This window comes from Taeniopygia guttata, chromosome 14 (genome assembly GCF_048771995.1).
Source record: "Taeniopygia guttata chromosome 14, bTaeGut7.mat, whole genome shotgun sequence".
NCBI classification, from domain to species: Eukaryota; Metazoa; Chordata; class Aves; order Passeriformes; family Estrildidae; genus Taeniopygia; species Taeniopygia guttata.
In genome coordinates, this window is record NC_133039.1 from 11,047,467 (window position 1) to 11,072,463 (window position 24,997).

At 40.1% G+C, this 24,997-nt stretch overlaps 1 protein-coding gene across 2 annotated transcripts in view; it reads left to right on the forward strand.

Moving 5' to 3' along the window:
* USP7 (ubiquitin specific peptidase 7) overlaps positions 1–24,997 on the forward strand; it is a 70,853-nt gene that overhangs the window by 11,960 nt on the left and 33,896 nt on the right. Inside the window, exons 2-4 of one of the 2 annotated variants that reach the window (XM_030285236.4) lie at positions 18,205–18,309; positions 18,698–18,730; positions 23,981–24,179. In XM_030285236.4, the coding sequence (XP_030141096.1) occupies positions 18,205–18,309; positions 18,698–18,730; positions 23,981–24,179 (337 nt within the window). The remainder of the gene's footprint in view (positions 1–18,204; positions 18,310–18,697; positions 18,731–23,980; positions 24,180–24,997) is intronic. The other variant, XM_002196927.7, reaches the window with a different exon arrangement.

The following is a 24,997-nucleotide window of genomic DNA, read 5'->3' on the forward strand; positions in this document are numbered from 1 at the left end:
TTTAAAATTTTGGCAGCATACAGCTTTGTAAATAGATATTTGTGTTTTCTGGAGTCAGAAATTTTTTAAAGTGGAGTTGTTGAGCAATTATGGTTGATTTCTACCCTAAATATGGACGGCTGCCTTCTGTGAGAAGCTAGTGTTGTAAACCCACTGGTGTTGTAAACCTACTGCTGGTAGTGTGCAATTTTGATTTCTACATCATGCTCAGAAATTTGGGGAGGGGTTATTCATTTGGTAACTTGCTTCTCCAGTGGGGAGGTACTGCAGCCCATAGCAGTCCTGTTCCTGCCAGCACTTCCTTCCTGGGGAGCCATCTCCCCCCTGTGCAACCTGTTGGGATGCCAGGACACTTCTCTGTGCTCCTGTGTTTCCCAGGTGAGGGTGCACCAAAGATACAGGAAGGGCTGCCTTGGCAGGAGAAGCTTTGAAAATAGTAGCTGCTTCCAAAAGAAAAACTGTGCCCTACCTCCTGGACCAGTTCCGAAGGGCACCTGGAGAAGTGGGCAGCTGGGAAGAATGCCCGGTTCTTGGCTGCAGCCTTGTCTAGGTGCTCCTTGGGCCTGAGCAGAGGAGAGGCTGGAGGGATACCTGCTCCTTTCCTGCTGCCACGGAGAAAGAAGATGGTGTGTTAACTGCCTGCCAGGCAGGGAGTGGTGCCAGCATTCGGCTCACATGGAATTTTTAGTGGTATATGTTCACTTCAGAAGTTCAGCTTATATTCAGAAGATAACTGTATACTTGGCTGTGTTGAGTGGCCTTGAATTTTCTGGGAGCTGGAATGCTTTCCTCACCATACTGTTTTTCTTTCCCATGTTGATTCACTCACCAAGATCTGTAACTAAGTTCTGTGGTGGTTGAATGCATGCAGCTGCCTCCTTGATCTGCAGAGAAATTTCAGCTGTCTCTGTAATCTTCAGCAGCAGCAACAAAAGCTATTTTAAGATGCAATTTTAATAGTAGTCCAGCACCTGAATATACCTGAATAATTTGATTTATGGCCTACCCAGATTGCTTAATCACTTTCTGTGTTGTAAGATTTGGAAGAAAATACAAACTGCTGTAGATACGCCACTTGTAGTGGTGAGAAATACCTTCTCCTTTCCACAGAGTTCTAACAGCTCTTTGAAATGTGTTCTTCCAAGCAACAATAAATACAGGGATTAGAGTTAAGTTGTTGGAGCTATATTGAAGTGCATGTTGCCATTTTAAAGAGTTAACAGAGCACCAGTGAGATAGCAGGAGCCAGCAGTGGCTGGCTCTTGGTACAGCTCTTGTGTGCACATCATGTACCTGCTGAGGTTTTCACTCATCCTCTGTGTTTCTGAACAAAACTCAAAACCTGTAAACCCTTAATGCCCTAGAACTCCTGCTTTTCTTTCTGTTTTCCCCTGAAGATAAAGCATCATGAAGGTTAAGGACCTGTGTGAGCACAGGTTCTGATTGTTAGATGTTGAGAAACTGCATTGCTGGCACTTGGATTGCTGATCCTGTTCAAGATCTGGCCAGACCAAGGACATGAAAGTACCAAGTATATGAAATAAAATGTAGGGTCATTTCATTGATCTCAGATGAGGTATTTATGTAAATCAAGTATTACAATAATAGTGTCAGTAATACTAAAATAATATAAATTACCAATACTACTGTTTCTGATTTAGTCTTCACAGAACAAAAAGTGTGAAAGCTGTATCTTGTTAGCCAATCTGATTGCACAGTTGTTAAAACGGATAACAAAAATCTCACGGAAACTCTGCACGTCCAGCAGACTTTTTTCCTAAAAAAGAATTGTAATTGTCCCTAGAACAGCAGTTCTTGCAGTAACTTGCAGTTAATGCAGTGCAGGCAGTGCTGTTGTGTAGCAGGAGTTTGTCAGTCCATGCTGGTTCTTAACCTCACCTGCAGAGGGATGCCAGGATTCTGCTGGAGTGCTTGGAACCAGTGTCTTGAGTTTGTCTGTACGTGTGCAAATGCATGGGGGGTGCATTTATTGTTTGCTTGAGAAATTTGTGGAGTTGATTTCTAATAGGATTTGCAGAAAATAAGGAAAATGCCCTTCCCCCCAGTTATAAACCCAGGTTTGGCTGTGAACCCTGTATGTGTTAGGTATGATGGCAACAGCAAAAGCTAAAGCCAGGTGCCTGTAAGTTAATTGAAAGGTGTTTCTCTTTGTTCTGGGGTCATTTATTCTGTGTCAGCTCTTTGAAATAAATACTTTAATTTTCAAAGAAGAGTGGCATTTGCAGTGTTTAGAACACTGAAGGAACACCTTTTTGTCTGGCACTGTGCAACCCAGCAGTAGTAGATGTGGTATTCTTCCTGTGTGTGCAGCCTGGTCTTTGGGGTGCATTGCCTCTCTCCTGCAATTCAGCTGCAAGTGGCTTAAATCCCAGGGCCCTGCCTTGAAAGGGCAGGATGGGGAGATCCTACAGCTTGATAGAAGTTTTCTGATAAAATCTGAGGTCTCCAGAATCCCACAGATTATCATCTAGACGTTTAGTGAAATATCTGTTTACCCAGATTGTCCTAGTCAAAATGAGACAGAGATGTACTCAGCCTGTCCCCTTGTCTGTGTTTCTCTCTTTTTGGTCTTGAGGGGTTTCTTTGATCTTAAAGCTTGCTGAAAATGCATCAAGAATAAAACATCCACAAGAGACATTAAAATACCTGAGCGTGGCCATATGAATTAACAGTGTATGTTTATTTTAACGTTTTTATGGTCAAAAGATGTAATGGGGGGAAAAAAGTACATCTGCTAGGTAAAAATCTAGACAGTGTGTTGTGTCTGATGGGGTTTGTGAACAAGCTTAAACAGGTAAAGACTGTCCTGTTACATGTGCAGAGATAAATTTCCTGTTGTGTAGGTTAGCTGTTTGAAGTATGCCAGTGTTGTGTTACCACCAGATAAACACAGCACTGCCACTTGTAGCCACCTGGCTTCTGTAGGTAAAATAACTGAATATTCTGTGAAAGGGTCGCTTTGGTTCTTTGGCTGGGCTGAGCGCTGTGTCCCAGAGAGCAGCTTCTCCTCCCTGATAACCTCCAGCAAAATAACCACTAAAGTAAACATTCTCTTTTCAGTCCCTGTCTATTTTATCGTCTTCTTTTTAAAAATTGTCTTTTATATCTCTTCTTATTCTTTATTGCAAAGGCACAGTGTGTCTCTTCCTTTCTTTCAGAGAAAAAGTTTCCCCCTCTGGAAGGGATAACAGTTGCAATTAAATTATTACTGTCTCTAGTAATTCTTAAATCCTGCTCCAATTCAGATTTTGACCAGTAACATCTGGAGCTTGTTTGAGGTTTGGGTCAGACCTGACTGTAATGGCATTTAAATTGGAACTCTCTGCTTCATTTCAGTTAGTTTAATGAATAAAAAAAATAGTCACTTTTTAGTGGAAAAACCTGCAAATAATGCACATTAATTGCAGATACTTTTTTTTTTTTTGTATGTACTTCTATTTCTTCAGCAAGATCACTTAACTCAAGTCCTCTCTGCTTCTGGAAGAAGGAACATCCTTATGGCTTCTTAATTGATTTTTTTTGGGTGAAAAAGGTCTGTAGCTAAGGAAGTGCCAGGAATTACATACTAGATAGTTTGTGGTGTACCTCTGTGTTTGGGTTTATTTTTCTCTTCTCCCCTGTGATCCACTGCCATGCACTATCCCGTGCTCACACCCCTTCAAGGTAAACTGTGAGCAGTTCTAAAGTCACTGAAAAGAAGTCCTGGAAAAAGAGAGGCAATGAGGATCCAGTAGTGGGGAGGACTGATCAAAAAAATCTGCTCTTGTATGCTCCAAAGATATACACTGAGATCATTTGTGGGGTAAAAGTCGTAGCAGGAAATGTGACTGGACTAACTGGAGCAGAAGAAGTGCGAGTAGTGAGGGTTTCCGTCCCAGCTGTGTGTGAGGTTGTAGTGGCTGATGATGACACAGACCACAAAATGCTGCATTATTAAGAGAGAAAAATACAGAGTGTGGAGTAAACTTGAGAGACTTTGTGTTGTCCTGAGACAAAGGAAGAATCATTCATCATCAATAGAATAAGGAATTTTATATACAGCTTAATTTGGTGATGGTGTTTATACCAGCTTCTAGCCAGAGGCAAAGCAGGAAGGCAGTAATTAATTTTGGAAGTCCTCAAAGTTTGCTTCAGATGAGTGGCACTAGCAGTGGAGTGAAAATAGAAGCAGTTGGGAAGATTTGCCAGAAAGAATAGAGTATTGAGACTGGGAATATGTTTCTGCAATCAGGGTGTTCTGCAAAGCATAAGAAAGATGTAATTCACTGAGTGACATGCAGTAGCCAACTGTCCTAAAATGTTTTCAAGTCTGTTTTGTTGCCTTTATGTTCTAAGAATAGTTGACCAGAAAGCTTTTGAAATACTGTCTGAGGATTTGGCTCATGAAACAAAAAATAAATGTAATATGTAGTAAGAAAGTAAATATGCAACAAACATGTGAGCAGTGAAATACAATTTCCTCTTCAGAATTTCTGATGACAAATGTGTTAATTATAATTGCTGCCACATGTGAAATAACTTGGTTTTCCACAGAAAAAGGAGAAAAATTTTGACCAACTTGTTTTGTCTCCCTTTACAAGGGAAATCGAATCTGGGTAATTATTTGGGATGGTGACACATCAGGACATTACTGAGGGCACTGAAATATCCAAGAGCACCACCATATACAATAAACTCCATCAGAAGCATCATTATCCCTCCACTCCTGCCATTTGGTTGCTCTTTAAAATGAAATGAAAATAAAATTACATAGGTGAGAGGTCTTCCTTCTTGAAGGCATCTTTCAAATTTCTGTTTCTGAAATAGTTGTTTGCATAAACCATGTAGTTTTGAAATTTGCGGCTGCAGATGTTACTGTATGAGGTACAAGGTTCAAGAAGCTCTGTCTGTGATGAGGTTCTAAAAGATCTCTGGTTTAGATGTGTTTCAGTATGTATCAGTAGGTTCTTCTTTATTCTTGTTTGTATTACAAGTTGCTCAGGTTTGTAGATCTGAATTTGGCTGTTCACAGCTAATGTGCCTGTGGAGTACACAGCAGTTTCTTTGCTTCTTGGATTTCAGTGTGTTTGTGTTAGGATTTGGAAAAGCAAGTTAGCCTCAAAATCTGTATATGCCTGGGTCTGTGTGCTGTTTTCTCTAGAATACAGAGTATAACTTCATTCCTGATTGTGATTGCTTAACTAATAGGCCTGGGGAGGCAGGGACTTGGTTCCGAGGTCCCATGGCAGCCTGTTTGGCACCAGAACAGCTGGTTGGCTATTTAACGCTGAATAGTTAAACAGGAAAAGCTTTCTCAGTCACTTAAAAGTTTTCTTTTGTTTTCAGTAAGAAAAGAATGCTACTTAAAATTGCTGACAAAGAAAAAGTGATAAAATTGTCAGTGGAGTGCTTAACTGAGGATTATAAAGTTCCTGTTCTGCATTCTTTTAAGAATTCCATGGTACTGGAGACTGACACCCGAGATTCCATACAAAACAGATTTTCAGCTGTTATTTGTTTGAAGAAAGTTGTTCTTCATGTAGGTAGTATTAAATAATTAACACTGTTTAGTGCTAATTTTGGTGTCTGCTAACATTTGGATGTTTTCAGTACAGTGACTTTCATCTTCAAAGCAGTGAAGTGAAGCTGATCTTTTTACAACAATGATCTCTTTCTTAGAGCCTCAGTAATAATTTTCTTCCACTAACACTTGAGGGTAGAAAGGTTGCTGTCAGAATGGAAAGGGAAAACAAAGGTTAAATCTTAGTTAAAACTAATTGTAAGAAGAAATTGTAAACTGCTTTGGGATTTAATGGTTCTGTTTTAGAGACTGAGGAAAACTCTTGAATCAATGCTCTGTTAAGGCTTCTAAAATTGTTTTAATGATTGCTAGCGTTCATGCTACAAAGTAGAAGAAAGCAGCTACCTGGCATGTGATTCAGTAGATTAAGGCTGGCCAGAAATTTAATGGTTGGGGTTTCTTGGGAATGTCTAGACCCCAAAAATCTTCATGCAGACTCCAGTTAAAATGGGGACGCACTGATGGAGGGAAGGGGATTTCCAAATGGGAGCAGGATGGGGTAAATCACCCCACAGTCTCTGCTCCCTGGGGCACCAGCCTTGAGCTTTTTTTGTGTTCAAGGCAGGGATGTCACCAAATCTCCCATCCCAGCTCGGCACCACTTCCATGCATGGTCATTCTGTGTTCATCCTCTTTGGTCAGGGAAGCTTTTGTAGGACATGGCACAGCACTAACAGGCAAGGCTGGAAAATTGCTTATTAAGGAGCAACCTCAAAAGCTCTTGGGAACCATGTCTTTTAGGAATTTGGGAAACTAGTGGAGAGTAGAACTCTGAAATCTTATGTCTTAGAGAGCAAGAAAGCAACTTATTTTCCAGACCATCCCATTTGAAAAAGGAACATTTTTTGTTTTGCTTATTTTACAGTTGTTAATTTTAGATGAGAGTGTAATTACTTCTTGTTAATTACATCAAAAACAAACGTTAAAAATAACCCATAGTGTAGATTTCATTTTTGTAGTAGGAATCGCTTAAAATCATGGTTTGCTATTATGCTTGAAATGTATCTGTTACTAAACACAGTGAAAACTGAATTTCGGTAGAAAAGAATGATTTTGTCAGCAGTGCTCCCCGTATGGCTGGCAGGAAGCAGTAAATGTTCCTGTGTTACCAGGCTGTGCACGTGTATCAGTTCACATAAAGGACTTAACAGAGCAATCCTCAAACCTCAGGCCTTGAATGGTTTAATTGTTGTTGTCATTTTCCCCACGGTTAATCTACACTTGTAAAAGCGACCCTGATGTGAGGTTAGGATTTATCAGCATCAGGCACCCCACACTAATTGGTTCAGCTCTGCACTTCACTGCCGAGGTGGTTCTTCAGAGCAGAGGCTGCTTGGAGCAGTTCCCTGCTCAAACCAGGAGGAAGCACACCTGGGTGTGTGGGGCTGATCCTGCTCCCAGCCCCACACTGCCTGGGTGCTTCTCCACAACTGGGAATAGTTTTCCTGAAGTGGAAGAGAAGTATGACTTGGGCCTGCTCTTTGTTTTGAATGGAAAGTGCCAAACATTTCAGTCATAGGCATTGCTTTTCTACAGTAAACTTTTATAGACTCTGCAAAACTGCTCTCAGTCAAGAATTTTCAGGTTTTTTTAAAATACATTAGGCTAGTAACAGGTTTTTTGTATGAATGTTCAAAAGTTCATTATGGAGACCTTGAATGTTTGCATAAGATTAGCCAGCCTGGATTGAGCAAAGATTGTTTAACCTGGTATGTGAGGTCTGTGAGTGGCAGATGCTGATGCTAACCATGAGTGCAGGGGAGGGATGGCAAGTTCCCTTCACTGCTGTGCACACCCCGAGGGTGTCTGAGCCTGGCCACACTGCCTCTGCCTGTTCACTGCTCCTCATAGAATCTTCTTCCATTCACTGCATCGTTATTGGAAGTGAACTGGGAATAATAAAAGCTTTGTGTAAGCTCACTGTGCTGCTGCATTTTGAACACTGCTGCACCCTAGTTAACAGCCTTGCTTCCCTGCTCCATGTTGAAGAGGTATAGGAGACATGAAGTTACAACAAGAAAAATAAAGATGGTACAAGGTATCAAATGGCTGTTTGGAGGTGTTGTCTGAGTAGACTGGGAAGGGTCCTGGATAACTGACCAGGAACGGAAAGATGTGCTGAAAGTCTGGAGAGCAGATTTTGTTTCTTTAAACTTGCATTCTGGTAATTTAGTATGAAGTCCCTTGTGTATTATAAGTAGTGGAAAATCCCATATCCCCCTCTACTCATGAAGAAGCCAAAGCAGCACACACGACAGTCTTGATTTACAGTTTTTCCGTATAAACAATACCTTTCTGCTTCCATATTGCATTTCAGATTGCTCTAGTACTCAGTGCACTGTGCTAATTAGAGCCTGTAGTGGTTCTTGGTTGCAGAAGGTACCACCTCAAGGAAAATGTAATCAGATACTGTGCTACTGAGATCTTCCAGTTATGCATCCCAACTGGGCATGTGTGCATCCAGTGGCGTGGCAGAGATCACCACTCCTTGTGTCCTCAAGGACACAATTTTTACATTGTTCTAGATTCGCCATGGGACTAGCAGATGAACTTTGGAGATGCTTTGGCCTGGGATTTCAGGCTGCTTTGCTGTAACAGCCACCTCATAGTTATCCTCAAAGGAGTACTTTCTTGTGAGCGAATTTGATGTTGACTCCTTTACTGTGCAGCAAAGAAGCCTGGATTTAAGCTTGTTCGTGTTGTCAGGTGAGAAGGAAATAAGATTAACTGTGCTTGCCTGCTTTTTCACAGTTTTATGTAGTTTAAAATTAGTTTTAATAGTTATTTTCCTGAATCTGATTTGTTTGCCTTTTCCTCTTCTCACCTAGTCTAGAACTACCAGCTGCCTGCAACCAGAGTCAGATTCTGTGAGCCTGGAATACCTTATGTATCTATCCATTTCTCTGCACAGCTGGGAGCATCAGGAAGAAGAGGGAAAGCAAGATCAGTGTAGCAAATCTCCAATAATAAAGGAAGACCTTTAAAAGCATTACTGAAAATAACTGTACTGTTATTTTAAGTATTTTAAGTGCTGGAGATGTTAGATCCCTAAATATGAGTGTTTGGACACATTGCACAGTTTCTGTGGCTTGGAGTGATCTTTTCTGTTAAAAGATAAATTAAAAGATGGGGCTAGAATAGGTGATTCATATTTTTTGCTCCTAGTGCCTATAAAATTAATTCCAGTGAAAATCCATATTGTTATCCAGTGTTATTCTCTACTGGGAAATTAATTTTGCTTTTAAACTCCAACATAGATCAACAGTGTTTCTAAAAATCACGTCACTATTAGGAAAATACACTCAAGCTACCTTCCTGTGCTACTGCTAGTGTGAGCAAAACTCAGTGTGCTTCAAGGCTGAGTTCAGGTGTGAGCAGTGCAATTAACATTTGCTGTAAGGATGAATCTGGTCTCAAAACAGAGTTACAGAGTCTGAAATAGTGCTGAATAATACTTTGTAGAAAAGTTACTGCGCAGGAGCAGTGTACCTTCAGAGCTGGTTTGGGCAAGTGGTGTGTGTGATCATACCCATGTAAGGCAATGTTTTATGCTACTGGTAAATGTGCAAAACCTTTTTGCTGCTTAAGCATGTGGTGAGTGTTCAGTTATTGTATTTAGTCAAATAGATGTACCCCAAGACTCTCTGAAAATGTGGGTTGCACTCATCCAAAATTATAGAGAAGTGAGTTCTGAAAAATTTATGTATCTGAGTAATAAAAACTGTTCTGGTCTGGGTGGTGGAGGTGTGTGCTTTTCTGGACTTCCACTAAGAAAGAGGGAGGTGCTAAAGGGAGCAGAATCATGAATTGCATAATGGTCTAATATTATTAGCCAAATATACTCATTTTAATTGCTTTTTAATTGTCTGTCTTAAACACACCAAGAACATGACCACAGCACTGTAACATGCTCAGTATAGTGTCAACAAGTGTAAATACTCTGTGGCCCTTGGACTGCTCTGGCTTCAGCTGAGGGAGCATCCTTTTCTTCCCTCTTTCAGAACTTCATTTTTTCTGTGAGTAGTTTTGCAGCCCTAGTGATGCCATAGGTGGTAGCCTTTGTTGTTGCAGTAGAGAAGGCTATTACTTAGTAGAGCAGTAAAACATAAAGAGGGGTGTGATACTGGAAAAACGCATTGTTCAGGGTGTGTTCCGTAGGTTGGGACCGAGTGCCCGACCTGCAGCAGAGATGTAATCACGCTGCCATCTCTGGAATGTGCAGAGACAGGACGTGACAAGTTGGGGTAGTTGCTTCTGTAGCCTTGCTGCTCTAGATATAGCAAGGAGAAGGTAGTGCAAGTCCAGGAGCTGCTGCTGTAATAGGTCATGACACTTCTGATGTTTCGGCCTTTCCTGATCATAGAAGAAAATAATTTATCTTGTCAACTGTTCTAGTTACTGTTTTTTGAGTATTACACGGCAGCCAGAAGAAGTCTTCCTGCCTTTCTTCCTGATCTGATAGTTTTCTAGAAGCATAGCCTAAGCTAAAAAGCTCTTCAGACTAAGAAAAGGAGCCATGGAAGATGTTTCAGCAGACCTTCTTTTACCCTGATGACTGCCAAGAGGTTGTGACACTTTACAATGCATAAAGCCAGGATAATGAGACAGGCAGGTTGGTATCTTCTGCTAAATGATTTGACTGTACTGAAGAAAAACTCATGCCAATGCTGCTGTCTATCCCAGTTATTAAACACCTGGGGCTTAAAAAGATTTTGAAAGATCCCTTGAAATGTGCAGGCTGCCTATACACACTCTTCACCAAGAGCATAGAGTTGTAATTTTGTTCACTAATTATGGGTGTGTTGTTAGTGCCCAAACTGAACACTGGTTCACACAGTCTTTCATCTGACACTGAATTATTCATAAAGCAAAGGGTTCAACTGCTGCAAGCAGGTAATTTAGTCACTCTTGGTATCAGTAAATTTTTGGGGTGACTTCTTCAATGGCAGCCTAAGGTCCACTGAGTAGTTTTATTGATAATACCCTAAATGCTTTTTATGTGTCAGTAGGAAGTTAATGACATTTTTAAAATATTTTAAGAGTTTCATTTTGTAAAGTGCCATCAGACTGCTCCTGTCTTTGAAGATCAGCAGATAAATGAGTTGCTCCAGCAAAGTTTTTAGTTATAGAGCAGGTTCTGTAGAGGCTATTTGTTCTCAGCTATTTTTCTGTCCACAAAGTTACGTTGTAACTCCCATTTATTTTCCCATGAAGATAACTGTATCATTGGGATGACACTTCTGATACTATTTACCTTAAGAATGGTATTGTTCCTGAATGTTGTTCAGGAGCTTCTCAGAGTGTTAACTGCTTTGTTTTATCTAAGAATAGAATAATCATGTAATCTATTAATACAGTTTTGTTCCCATTCATTAGTTACATTGGTGCAGTTAGAAACCAGAGCGGCCATGCTGTGCTTTGTCAAAATGTGTTCTTTGGCCAGGCAGACCCAGTGATGGGAATGCAAGGCAGGAGCAGCAGAATGATTGATCAGTGTAATAATAAGTGGTGGCTGCAGTGTTGTTACTGTCTGTCTAGTCATTGCTCCATATTCTGTGGGCAGGGCGGAGATGAGGCTGCTTCCAGGAAGTTGTGCCATCCCAGTTCTTCATTCACTGTCTTGTGTAACATCATCTTATTCTGTGGGAGATTTGCAATTCCCAGTCAATAATGCAATAATTACTTGTTTCAGATGACAATTAGAGAGCAAGAGACTTCCGTATAATGCTGCTTCATTTTTGTTGGTCTTTTTTTTTTTTTTTTTTTTAATGCTTTAACATTGGCTACTTGCTCTTTAGAAAATAAATGTCTTTTCTGCTTTCTTTCTAAATGCAAAAGAGCAAATTTTGAAAGGATTGAAAATCTTTAAACCTTGTTTCCCTAGCTGGAAGTCCTCTTGCTTCCTATGCCCCTAATACCTTTTTCCCTTAGTCTGTAAGCTTGGCTCGGCCTCCTGATACTTCTCTAGAAGCTTTTTCCCCTTAAGACTTAGTCACTGTCCTTCATCACTTTCTTGTTAAGGTACATAACATTTCTAGATACACCTTTTGGCACTGGGTCAAATAATGAACTATGAAAAAAGAAAATAATAAATGAAACCAAAGCAAATTTTCCCCAGTTTTGCTAATGGGAGAATTAACTTTTTACTAAGACAAATGACATAATGTTTACTAGTAATGGAAACATCCATGACAGCAGTTACTTACATCTTGATCCGTGGGTTCATGGGGGTTTGTGTACTACCCTTTTCCCTCCTTCCATTCTTCTAGCCAATCTAATCTCAGTCTCTGTTACTTTTTGATACATTTCAAATGTTTTAAGTGAATTTCTTTATTTTTGGATGCCTTTTGAATGGCAGCCACAGTACAGAAATTGCTGATTCCTCTTCAGATTTTTCGTTATAGCAACCTAGGACTGTCTTGTAAAAATGAAACTGTGTGGATTGCTTTTCATTTAATTCCCTTTCTCTTGAGACCCTTTGTGAAGTAAGTGGTGTTTGTATTCTAACTGCAGGTAGGGATTAGGGGCCAAATAGTTTCTCTTACTTTGGGAAAGCTGAATTCTTTCAGAGCAAGTGAGGGGAAATTTTTGCTCTGAATACTTCTAGTAGTTCAAAGATTGTATTCTGTAAATGAATTCCATTCAGATCATGGAGTTGGGAGCTTGTTTGGCTAATTTTGGTATGTGTGGTTGTTTTGGTTTTATTTTTTGGTCTGGATATTTGGTATTTTGTTCGTTTGGATTTTGATTGTTCTTTTTAAACCCTGCCCTCCTGGGAGCCACTCTATTCGTCTGGCTTTCAGAGCAATGGTTTCCAGACTTTGTGAGAAGCAAACTGCTGGAGCCCAAAGGTTTTCCTGTGACCTGTTACAGCTGTATAAAAAACGGTTCCACAGAGTGCCTGCAGCCTCCTTACGGGCATGGTCTGGGCAGCCTGTGCTCCAGAGTCGTGAAATAACCTGTTGGCATTGTTATTTCCAGCTTAAGGCAGGTATTTGTTCATCTTCTTCACATTTTTCAAACTTTCTTGTTTGCTTTCAAAAAACAACAGTTTTCTTGCTTTTTATTTGCACCACCACAGTTCGGTAGCCGCTTTGGAAAGTGTGGCATTTACTGCTTGCTTTAGGAATTTCTCAATTATGGATTTTGATATGCTGCCCAGTAGCTCCAATAGCAAGGATCAATTTGGTGGTTGAAGAGGTGATATTTATTATAGCGCTTGAAACCATGGAATGTTTCTTAATTATAATTTCTAGTAGTGATTTCTTTTTCTTTTTTTTTTTTTTTTTTTACTTGTGTGCTATTATCCATGTTCGGCTGGTATTTTAAACTATGCACTGAAATAAACTTTTAGATGTTGCTTTATTTAAAATACTGATATATTTTAAAACAATATTTTTAAAAAATAATTGAAGAGGTTATGGTATGGTTAGAAGTGATGTCCTGTAGTGAGTGCAGAGGACCATGGCTCTGCTGGGCTGCCCTGAGAGGGTGTGACATCTTTGAGTCCTGACACTGAGATGCAAAGCTAGACCTAGACAGTATGTTGAGATGCAGTGGATATCCTTGATGCTGATGTAGGATGACTGCTACAGCATGGATTTTGCTCATTTGCATTCTCTGTGTTTATTCTTATCTCCTGCCACCTGATATTTTTGCTCAGTAAGTCTTTTTCCCAGTGTTTACTGCAGGTTCACTCATACACTGGAATTCACATACACACTCTTTTATAATATCTGTGTATAGTGTTGTATTTATATTTTAAAAGAAAAATACCCTTTTAAAACTTTCATGAAGGCTTTGATTCTGGAATGTCCATTTAGTCCTGCGGAAGAAGAGAAAGTCATGTTGTTTTCTGCTTTCCCCCACTAAAAGCAAGACCCCAGCTGTGAAAGTTCATGGTATTCTTCAAGCTGCTGCCAGCAGTGAATGACTGACTCCCTTCAGGCTGCTGATGCTGCCCTTGGTACAACTCCCTGCTCATTTTGGGATTGCTGTGGTGCTGCTGCATGGAGAGCTGTGCAGGCTGTGCTCAGGGACTGAGAGCCCTCAGTCCCAGTGATTTCGTGAGGCGGATGTGTGTGTAACTGTAACCAAGCTTTTAGTATCACTATTACTCCTCCACTGTGGTCTTCTTAACCTCAAAAGGAAACAAATGTTTCATAACGTGCTACCGAGACTGCTTCAGTTTCTCCTCTGTGGCTGCCAGCTCCAAAAGCTAATGAGAACCATTATGGATAAGCTTTCAGACTTTGACTATGGCTGTGATGTGAGTCATGACTGAAAGCTTAATAAAGTTAGGGCTTGCTCTCCTCATTGTTAAATAGAGGCAGTTTCTGCTGTAGTGGAATTTCTGCACTTGTGGAATCGTTCTGTAGCTTTTGGCCACACGTGACTGCAGACGTGTTTATGCTGAGCAACGTGTCCTGCAGCTTGGGGACAGAGCACTCTGCGCTGCTCCTGTCTTAGAACTGCATTTAAGTTATGCCAGAAGCCACATGAACTCGACAAAATTTTTTCCACTTTCTCATCAGTAGGAAAATAATATGGCAAACTGAGATTCCTTTCTTGTTGTGAACAGTAGGACAACGGAGCAGTGTATCTTACTGTGATACTTGAGTTCATATTATTAAACAGGCTGAATCCATCAGAAAAGCTTTTTTTGTTTTTGAATACAGTTCAGTGATGCTGTTTTAATTCTGATTGCTTAATAGTGTGAGTATTTGAATATGATAATACGGAGCTCATAGTCCATAACAAACGGGGTTTTTATATATATATACTTTCTGTAGGGTCTGTCATTATATGGCAAGTTTATACTTTCAGAGAACTTAGTTGGGGTTTTTTCCTTCTCTCTCCCTCTTTCCCCTGCAGCAATTGCCACAACCATTTTGCTTTCAGGCTTTCATCTCAGTGCTTCAGTGACAGACTTAGTCAATGAGTGATGAGAAGTGTGCACCTGCAGAGTCACTTATTTATAATCCAGTAATTTGTTTGTGTAAGATGACTGACACTTCTTACCAGCTTCCCAAACTGTGGCATCACACTTCAGTTTTGTTCCAGTTGCATATCTCAGTGTTTAGGCTTATTTCAGCATTGATGATCTTTCAGTAACTATATGAAAGCTCTTTTTTTGTGCACAAACTCACTAATATCTGAAATGTCTCTTCTTGGAAGTTGTCTTAGCCTCCAAACTCAGAGACTTCCTGTAAACTCTTCAAGATGTATTTTTCATTTGTAACACAGTGCCATGGGCAGAGAGGAAAAGGTATATGATGTTAAATGTTTCAGAAGAAATTGTCATCATTGTTTTTCATGTTGCCTTGCATTCGTTTTTGTAACAAAATAATATCTACAGAGGTTTATGTGTTGCATTTTGAGGAGGTGAAAAAGAAATGCTTAATAGTCTTTTACAATGTCTACAATTTCGCTGTTTAAAGCTGTATGCATTGAATATTGCAGTAATGTATTTAAAGAGTTAAAAATATTTCCTATTCTTAAAGCTGCTTTGTTGTGATACTTCCTTAATTGATGTGGTTTATATTAACTTTCAGTTGATTCATAGACTGTGTCTCAAATTTATTCCAGGGATATCATTAAAACTGGGCATTTTGATGTGGAATTGGACAGATGACACGACCAGAGTGATGTTGACACAATGTGGTTTAAGCTGCATTAAAGACAGCAGTGTATTTAGTAGTATGTTTGGTAGGAAGGTTTCCTGGCCAGTGTGGACAGGTGTTTTTTCTTTTTCTTAATCCTGTAATGTATAATTTGAATAAGTCTTTGGCAATGCCTCTGCTTAAGGCAAAGGAAAACATGTTTCTTAATTAAACTTTGGTATGATTTTACAATTCTTTCCTATGAGCTCTTAAAGACAAGAGAGAAAAACACAAATTACTTGTTTTCAATGCTCTACCAGAAAATGTATTTTGTTATAGTGCTTGCTAGTACATCTGTTGAAGAGGGATTGCATTTTGTTTGTGTAAAGGATTAGTTGACTTTTTTTAGCAGTTAAAAAGTTTCATTTGTTCACAGTAGCAAAAAACATTGAGTGGTGTTATCTGGTTTCCATATCTGAAAGCTGGATCACAAACTTTGTGTCCATCTGTGTCAGAAGAAGTAGCAGAGGCATTCATCATGGTTAATTTGTCTTATCACTAAACAGTATCTCTCAGAAGCTGTCTCCGTTTAAGTAGATTGCTGTTGCTATGATCTCTAAGTCATACTATCAGAGAATGTAGAGCATTATCTCATAGAAATCTTTTATTTTCTTAGTTAAGGGCAGTTCTTTCCCTATGAAACATGGGATCAATATTTAAATTCCCTGTTTAAAAGTAACTTTGGATATGCTTTTAGTGAAGAATAGAACTATTCCTCAGGTGTTTGCTTCAGTTTGTTTCCAGATATTATGTTGCACTGATGATAACTTTAGGAAGGAAAATAATTTTTTAAAAAGTTAGTATTAATTTAGTATGAACAGTTGTTACTTTTTGAGAACATGCTGTATGCGTCTCGAATGACCCAGAGGACAGCTTTCTGTTAAGACCAGCACATGCTGTTAAAAGGTTAAAAAAGCTGGCGGGAAGGAAGGATGTTGAAATGAAATTGGAGATCTTTCCTTCTCACTCTTGATTTTTGTCATTTTTCCTGCTCTTAATTGCAGGAGTTCAAACCTGCCCCCCCATAATTTTGTTGTGGTAAATCTTTAACTTGCTGTTCTACTGCAGCATTGCCAGTGCCGATTGCTGCCCAGGGGACCCCTGAGGCTCTGCCACACCCAAGCCAATTTTCGGCAAACCTTTTCCTTACAAAGCCAAAATTTCAAGTCCTACTTGATTTTGCTTTTGTTCTAAAGCTGAGAATTTAGAAAAGTGCACGTGTTACTGCTGCGGTGAGTGTTTCACAGCACCCCTTTCACTGTTAGCTCAGTGAGCTCTGCTGCACCCTAATGAGTGTCCAAAAGCCGTGCGGGAGCATTAAGTTTGTGATCTAGTGTAGCTCTAATCCAGGAGTAAATCTCTAACCTGAGCTGTTTCTGTCGTGCCGAGGGCAGAGGTTACTACTTGTGTGGATTTACTAGGAGAGTAAACAATCAGAATAGAAGTGCCGGGTGTGAAAGTATCTTCCTGTGTGCTGTGAATTGGAATGAGGCTGCAGAAGCATGGTGTGCTCTGAGGAGAGGCAGCGCTCCGGAGCTCCTGCTGGCTGAAGCTGCTGCGCTTCTCCCGTGGCTTATCCTGCCTTTGGTGGAGCTCGCTGCCTTTTAAAGTCCTCGGGAGACGATCACACAGCGGTTCCTGTTGGCGCTTGTGTCTGTCTCTTTTGCCCAGGAGAAACTCAGCGGGTAGAAGGCAGCGTCCCGGCTAGCTGGCAGTATTGCGAACAGCCTGGCACCCCGGTCCCTGGGCATCCCTGCGGAGCACGGAGCCGCCAGGGAGCTCGGCGGGGCCGGTGGCGAGGGCAGCTCTGTCTCTGTCCAGGGTGCTGACGGGGAGGGCACGGCCCGGCTGCTGTGGGAGCTGGCATCTGCTGTGTCCCCTGGGAACGTTCCCATCCTGTGGCACAGGTCACCCGCATCCCCAGCAGTGCCCGCGGTCAGTAGCTCGTGTGTAGCTTTTGGGTATAAAACTGCTCCTGGTTACACAAATCAGTGACCTTGGGGCTTTTCAGGGATAGTAGAATATATAAATTAATCGCATGACTTGTACAGCAATGAGAAACTCATCAGACCTTTTAAATTAGAGTGTCTTTAAAGTGGTGCTTGTCCTTGAGATGGTTGCAAGGGCTTATAGGTTTTACAGTTTGATGATGCGAGCCAGTTTAGTTTATCCAAGAATATATCCACTTTCCCGGAATCATGCTGAAACTATCCACTGGCTTTTGGTATGGAAGCAATGGAAGGGTGTGTTGTTCAGTTGTTGGAGGAACCGGGAAGGTTCTTGTTCAATCAAAGCAATGCGACTTAGAAGTAGTAGGATTTTAGTTCATCAAGTTGTTTCATATCTCTTAGTTTAGTGGCATTTACATATGTAATGGTCACTGGAGCAAAACTGAATGGCAGTGATGGCTAGAAATTGGAAAATGTTGTATCTAAAATATTCCTTAATCCTAAAAGATTTCCTTTCCAGTTTTCCCCAAGATTTAAATTTTACTATTACATGTGATTAGAGGTTCAGGTTTTTCCTTAAAAAAACAGTAACACTGAAGAAGTCTTAAGTAACTTGTTAGTTTAGAAAGTCTGCTATTAGAAACTTGAATATGTGTAAAATTTCTTGCATTCTAAGAATGCAAGAAAAAGTAAAGAAAAAGTTATTATTTAATGCAATTTGATTATGAGATACTGATTGCAAGACAATCTGGAAACTTAAAAGTCGGTTTATGTTCTTTGTATCTGTATTCCACATTAATGTGGACTTTTTTCTTTGTCCATAAATATTCACGTATATGGGGAATTTTCGTTTTACACATACGAGTACAACTGTTGAACAATAACTTAATTAAATACTGTTCTGTGCAAGTGTGCACTATTCATCTGTCCCATAAACACTACCTGAGACAAAAAAGTTAATTTCTGATTATTAATTACATGCTTAATTTTTACATTCTTTTTTCTGTCTTAGCTGGAGATACAGATGATCCTCCAAGAATTACTCAAAATCCTGTCATTAATGGGAATGTAGCGATGGCTGACGGACATAACAACACTGAGGAGGACATGGAAGATGGTAAGTAAATATTTGATAAACACATGGTTGGTTTGGCTTCTTTAGTTTTATGATTTTGAGGAGAAAATAGTCCATCTCTTACCTATGTGCTGTGATCTGCAGCTCATTAAAAATGAATCCTCTGTACTTATGGCTGCTGGTTTTCTGTATAGGAATCCTATTGACATAGCTGTACAATAGGATTAGACTTCTGAAGGCTTGGGATTTTTTCTTGTGCTCTTTCTAGATAATCATTTAAAAATTGCTGAAAGTGCTACTGTCCATTGTTATGTTTTGTGATACAGCCCTTTAAAGGTGCTGCAGCTGGGCTTTGCTGAATAGTAATTTTATCAGTTATGCAATTCCTTCAGGCTGTTTAGAATCCTTATCTGTCCTGCTCTCTTGTCAGGTGGCAGCTGTGATCTGGTTTTGTCTTTGTGTGGTAAGTCAGTGGTAACTATTCTGTTGATGAACATCTTTTGTTCTCAGTTCTGACACCTAATTTTACTTGCAAAAGCAAAGGGAAAATTATGTACTAATGTCCTGTTAATAAAAGGGGACATGGGTTTTTGAAGTCTTTTTCTTGGTCCATTAAATAAAAATAAAGGTGTACAATTTGTTGCAGAAGATCAAATAATTTTAACTCTGGGTATATTTAAAGAAAGGTAACTAGTTTCTAAATCTCTTATGTTTAGTGAGGAAAATGTGCAGTGATATTACTTTTCTTAGGAAAGGATATGGGCAGGGACTGCTCATTTTTAAGAATGAAGTAAAATTGAGTTGGGAGAAGGGAAACATCATATGAATCTGATTTGTTCCATATTCCATGCTGTCTTGTGAGAGTACATTTAAGACTTGGCTTAAACATTTAGTTAGATTTATGAAAAAATTTTGCGTGATTTTTTTCCCAGAAAAATCAGAGTTCAAAATTAAAGGTCAAAAAAGTGCTTACTTTCATGTGTTCAGAGAACATAAAATATTGATTAAAAATAATGTTCCATGAAGAGAGTAGGGTTTAAATTCATAACAAAAGCATCTCATGGTTGAATCACCTCTCTATCATTGGCAAAGATAAAGTTTTCTATGACCAGATTCTTGCAATGAAAGAAAAATGTAGTCTGCTTAGCCTATGAATTTTATTTGTGTGATTACCTAATATCAGAGGGTTTTGATTTATTGCTCAGAGTCTTTTCTTATCAAAAGCTGTTATAAAAGATGTTAAATGTCTGTGAGGCCGTGGTATTTAGAGGATGGCAGGAGAACACCACATGGGTTGACACCAACTGGCTAGAACAGATCTGTTTAAGCTCTGGTTTTGGTAGGGATGTTTATATGTAGAAAGACGAGTAGTGTTTGCTGTTGATACAACCAGTACATAACACATTGGTGAATTAGAAAAATCATTGTCCCCTAGTTGGTCTGTGTATACATACTTGCACAAATTAGCCAAAATAGGGACTTAAAACTACAAGAATAGTTGATGAAAACCAGGCTATATTAGGGCTGGCACGTAATCAGATACTCACCTCTTCATTCAGAATAACATTGACCCTTTAGCCAAAAATCTGCTGTGAACCTGTTTTGTGAATTCCCAGCTGTTGACTCCTCTCAGAATTGGGTACTGAAGGTGTTGCACTAGGGAGAAGTGTCTGAAGGCATTTGCCAGAAGGTTTGTGAAAGCTTCTCATGCCTTTATGGACTTGCAGCATGGCCAGGAGCTTGGGCTCACTCTGTAGTGGGACGCCCTTCAGGGATCAAGTGTGATTTTTAAGTAATACTCTTAATAGTTCCTCATTATAATATTTGAATAAGGAGTGTCTGGCTACATGTTGGTGCTGCTACAGCTGTGCATTGACACAGATAGAGAAGAGTGTTATTGCAAAATGTTAGAGTTGCAAAAACGTTCCTGAAGGCTTGCATCACATAAGTGGATGATGCCTCTTTTCCAAGTCTTGTAAATCAGATTAATTGCTTGCTGTTGCATTATTTACACATCAGTGCAATTGTTCTCTTGCTGTTTGTGCTCTTTCTAACCTGGTTTGCAGTATGATGGGCATGGGTAATGGACAGCTCAGAGATTCCAAAGTGGGAGATATGGGCTTCTCTGATAAACATGCAGACTTCCTTTGCTGTTAGCCATAGAAAGGGGCATCAATCTGGGCTGATACAGAATGCATGAGGAGAATTTAGATAGCTCTTCAGCAAAATTAATGAGTTTAATGGTTCCTGTGAGAGAGGTGAACAAGAAGATGAAAGGTTGATGCTTCCAGCTGGATCATAGAAATCATCTTTCTGGTGATTCTCTGAGTTCAAGAAACTTTTGAGCTGATTTTGTTCTTCCAGCTTACCACATAAAGAAATGACTGATAAGATTGGGGGAAAAATATGCAGCTCTCATCCCCTTTGCTAGGCAACAGGCTGCAGGCATTGTGAGGCACAGGGAATGGGAGCAGCAGTGGACCACCAGCAGGACTTTCAGATAAGGCTGTGTTCTCTCAAGTGCTGTGACCAGTACCTGTTGCTGCTCTGTGTGAAGCCTTAGCAATTAAAAAGAATCAGCTGAAGGACTGTGCTGTGCTTTGTATGGAGAAGGACTTAAATGAACCAGACTGTAAAAGCTGGAATAGCAGCCTCTGCAAATAAAGTGAAAAATAATAAAAACAAGTCTCGGATCAAAACTTGTTTGCAAGTGCATCAGTATTCAAAGCAACACATAGAGTAAATTCTCTTAGAAGTTAAAGTTCAAACAGAAGGTCCCTAGCTGAACATAAAATCACAGCTTTGCCATTACTTCCTGAAGTCTCATTTCTGTGAAGAATTGCAGAGGCAAGAGGACTTTCAGAAGCATCAGTCTTAGCCATATGCTGGTATTGCATGCTGTATTTGGATCATTATTAAAATATTCATAGAATATTCAGCCAGTTTCTCCATTAATAATTCAAGTTCAGAATATTTTAATAACTCCAGTGCACTTTCAAGGTAGCAACATTTACTAAGAGAATAAAGAAAACTGCTTTTCCCAAAAGTATCAACATTTAAATATGTGTTTCAGCCTTAAAATGGATCCTATTCAGTATTTGGATCTCTGATTTGAAGGATCTTTCTTCTGTGAAGATGCTGAATGTGACATTCATCACATCAATGAAAACATGTTTTCCACATAGCAAAGAAAGTCCATTGCATATAATTTCTCCAAGTATTTGTCAGCTGGATCAGTCCTTTTGACCTTGTGTTCAATTTGTAGTTCTGGGATTTATAAAAGTCTCACTTGCCAGTCACTACTAAATTATCCTGCTGCCAGTTGCAGTCTTTAACTGGCATCTGGAGGAGATGTTCATGATGGCAAAAAGAGGCTTTATTTATTGATGTACTCAAAATAATTTTCACATTTGCTATGTAAACTTCTTTTTCTAATAAAATTCACCCTTTATCCATTATACTTCCTAAGAAAAAGTAGGCTTACTGGAAGGAAAGGAAAGTTATTATTCTTAAAGAAACTTCTATTTTAGGGTTGACCTGTGTTACAAGGCTGCATTTTTGTGGAGCAGTTACTAGTACTTGCTCAAATATTTTACAGAGAAGAGTTCCCATTCCCTGTGAGCTCTCATGCACAGGCTTTCCTGAAAAGAAATCATGAAATACAGGCAAACTTTCTCTGAAGCATCTGCAGATGCTGCGTGGGCTGCATTTTTTAGCTGACACTGTAGCAGCACTGCTGCATCCTTGTGCTGAAGTGCTTTGAAAGCTGCATCAAAGGGGGCAGAAAGCAAACTTGGCTCATTTTTTGGAAGCTCAAACTGAGCCCAGAAGTACTGCTATCATGATTGTGAGTAGGGAGGTGGCCCCAAGTTGGTTTGAGATACACGTGTGATACAAGACTGATTTTTAAATTGTTAAGTGTGTTACAGATTTGTTTTTTTCTGGCTGCAAATCAAGTTAGAGCTCCTCTGTCTCCAGCCTGTCAGGTTCTTGGGTGTAGAAGATCAGCTCTTCACTCTGTCAACAGGCAGTGAGTAGTGAAACTGGGAAGAGAGCATTTTTTAAGTAGGTGACAGACTGCTAGTTAGCTGCACTTCCAGGCAGGGAAAAAGGAGAAAGTAATCCTTTGAATTGGAAGCTGACAGCACAGGGCAACACGAAGGTCTTTGCAGGAGTGGAGGGGACCGGAAGCAGATTTGGGCTCTAGTACCTTCCAGAGATAATTGGAATGCTTAGGGCTGTCAGAGCATACACAAAACGATACTCTGTGTTGCAGTTCAGGGGTAGGACAACTGCTTCACAAGGGAAAAGAATGAAATCTGTCATAGCTGTCTGGCAGTTGTGGCTAAAACTTGGTAATTTTCTGTATGAAATGTATAATTTTTACCCTGTTGCATGTTGTAATCAAGTGTTCCATTTTTTAAAGTAAGGGAGGAATCAGGACTCACCTGTATTTTGGAAAAATGATTCAGTGCTGTGTCTGGTGCTGTGCCAAGCTGAGTAAATGACTGCTGTCTGTGTATGGCAGGAACACATTTGTTGAACTGTGTGTCTTGTCACAGTTCACACTCTGACTTCTGGCTCAGTGGTGTTGTCCCTCAGTGCTCTTTGATTTGGGGTGTCACTGCATGTGTGACACACCTCCAGTTGTGCATCCCCCATGGGTGCAGTGAGAGCAGCAGGGTGACCATGGGTGCTGCCTGCTGCCCTGCATGCTAGCCCAACCTCCTTAGAGCCAGCAGGATTCCATGTGACACCAGTGTCAGACTGGACTCATGGTGGGAGTGTCTTGTGTGTCCCAGGGAGTGTCTTGTGCATCCCTGGCCTGTCGAGTTGTTGGGATAAGTTGCAGGTTTTCTCTCCCTGAGTACAATATGAAGCGTGTCACAGTAAAGAGAGCCTGGCCTTGTGCCTTGCTGAAGCTGTCAGTCTCCAGCACCCTGTTATAGCTGTGTACTGCAGAAGCAGAACAGATTGTGGTAGGTGAAGAACTGGGTATGTGGGAAGAAGGCAAAATTACTTCAATTGTGTGTGTCAAAATAAGTTCATTGGAAAAAAAAATACTCTCATTTAATTAAGTCGTAGACCACTAAAAATCTATAAAGTCTTTGTGTAGCACAAAGAAAAGAGGATCCTACTCTTGAGCTGATTTTCAGCAAACGAATATGATTTTACAAAAGTCCAACAACTAACCTATGGCATTCATCTGTTTTAAAATATACTATTGCAAGCCAAAACCAACTAAATGGTGACATGATATCAACAGGGCATTTGAACAGATTGTGAAATTCCGTTGTGCATATGGGTTCACGCAGGGAAGTGACTTAAACTGGGCTGTGGAGATGCTACACAACAAGAAGAGTTAGAGTGGGCTGTGATTTAGTTGTAGAACATTTGATGTGTCTGTCTCACTGCACCTGCTGCTTTAGAAGAAGCTGGAGTGGTAACAAATCCTAAAGAAGCATTTAAGGAAATGGTGTACAAAAGGAGTGTGTCTTGCAGTACTATGTTTGCCTGGATGGAGTTGTGGTGTTTTTCAAAATGAAAAAAATGAAGACGTCAGTAATTAAGTAGTTCACTGTCCCTCTGGGATGGGGATGTTTTTGTTGCTTCCAGTATTCCACTTCATGAAACATGCTCATGTTACATGATGTTGGTCATTTTGAAGTGAAGAATGTGAGGTGCTTCAAGCAGTGGTATGTGTGTGTTACAGATACAAGTTGGCGATCAGAAGCAACATTTCAGTTTACAGTGGAACGCTTCAACAGGTTGAGTGAGTCAGTGCTCAGCCCTCCCTGCTTCGTTCGGAATTTGCCATGGAAGATCATGGTAATGCCACGACTCTACCCGGACAGACCACACCAAAAAAGTGTAGGATTCTTCCTTCAGTGCAATGCTGAATCGGATTCCACGTAAGGCCCTTTTAATTATTGTACAAGTCCTCACTTGATACTGGTTAATCTATTGCAAGAAATACAAACATCTTCAAAAAATCCCTTACTTTCTGCAAGAGGAAAGAATTCTTGCAAGGGTTTGAGTGCCCTTTATCCCCCACCCTTTTTGACTCTCAAAGCATAAGAATAATCCCCTCTTTAGGATGAGCTAAAATCAACTTGTGTGACTAGAAGTTTGCGGTAGAATTTAGATATATGCTTGCTGAAGAAGAAGCCCTTGACTGACAGTTTTCTTGGCATGGAAAATGTTCTGGGTTTATTTCAAATGAAAATGGAGCTTCTCTAACCATGCCAAGCTATAAATGCTGCTCTGTGAAGCATGTGAACAGGTAACTACTACCAGTGCAGTCAGAGCAGGGCACGAGTCCTCTCAAGTGGAGTTCATCACTCCTCCAGAAGGATCTGAACACGTGTGTGTTCTTGGCTTCCTGCATGCAAATGAACATTGACTACCTTTGACCACTTTTGTAAGTAATAGAAAAATTTTAAAATATAACTACAGATTTCTGGAGCACTCCTGTAGCTTATTGAGGAAGAATGCAGACCTCTCAGGTGTCCTTTCCAATAGGGTAACTCCATTCTGTCACTAAATCTCACAAAGCTTGTTGTTGTCTCTGAATAATAAATTGTCCTTCTTCATCGTTTTTAGAATTTAGAGGCGAGTGCTCAGGGCAGAATGTAAAGTAAAAGTTGTAAGCGTATTAACAGGTCACAGGAGATGTGATTCACATCCAAGCATTTACAGAAAAAAGGTGATCTTCAGAAGTACCAGCCAA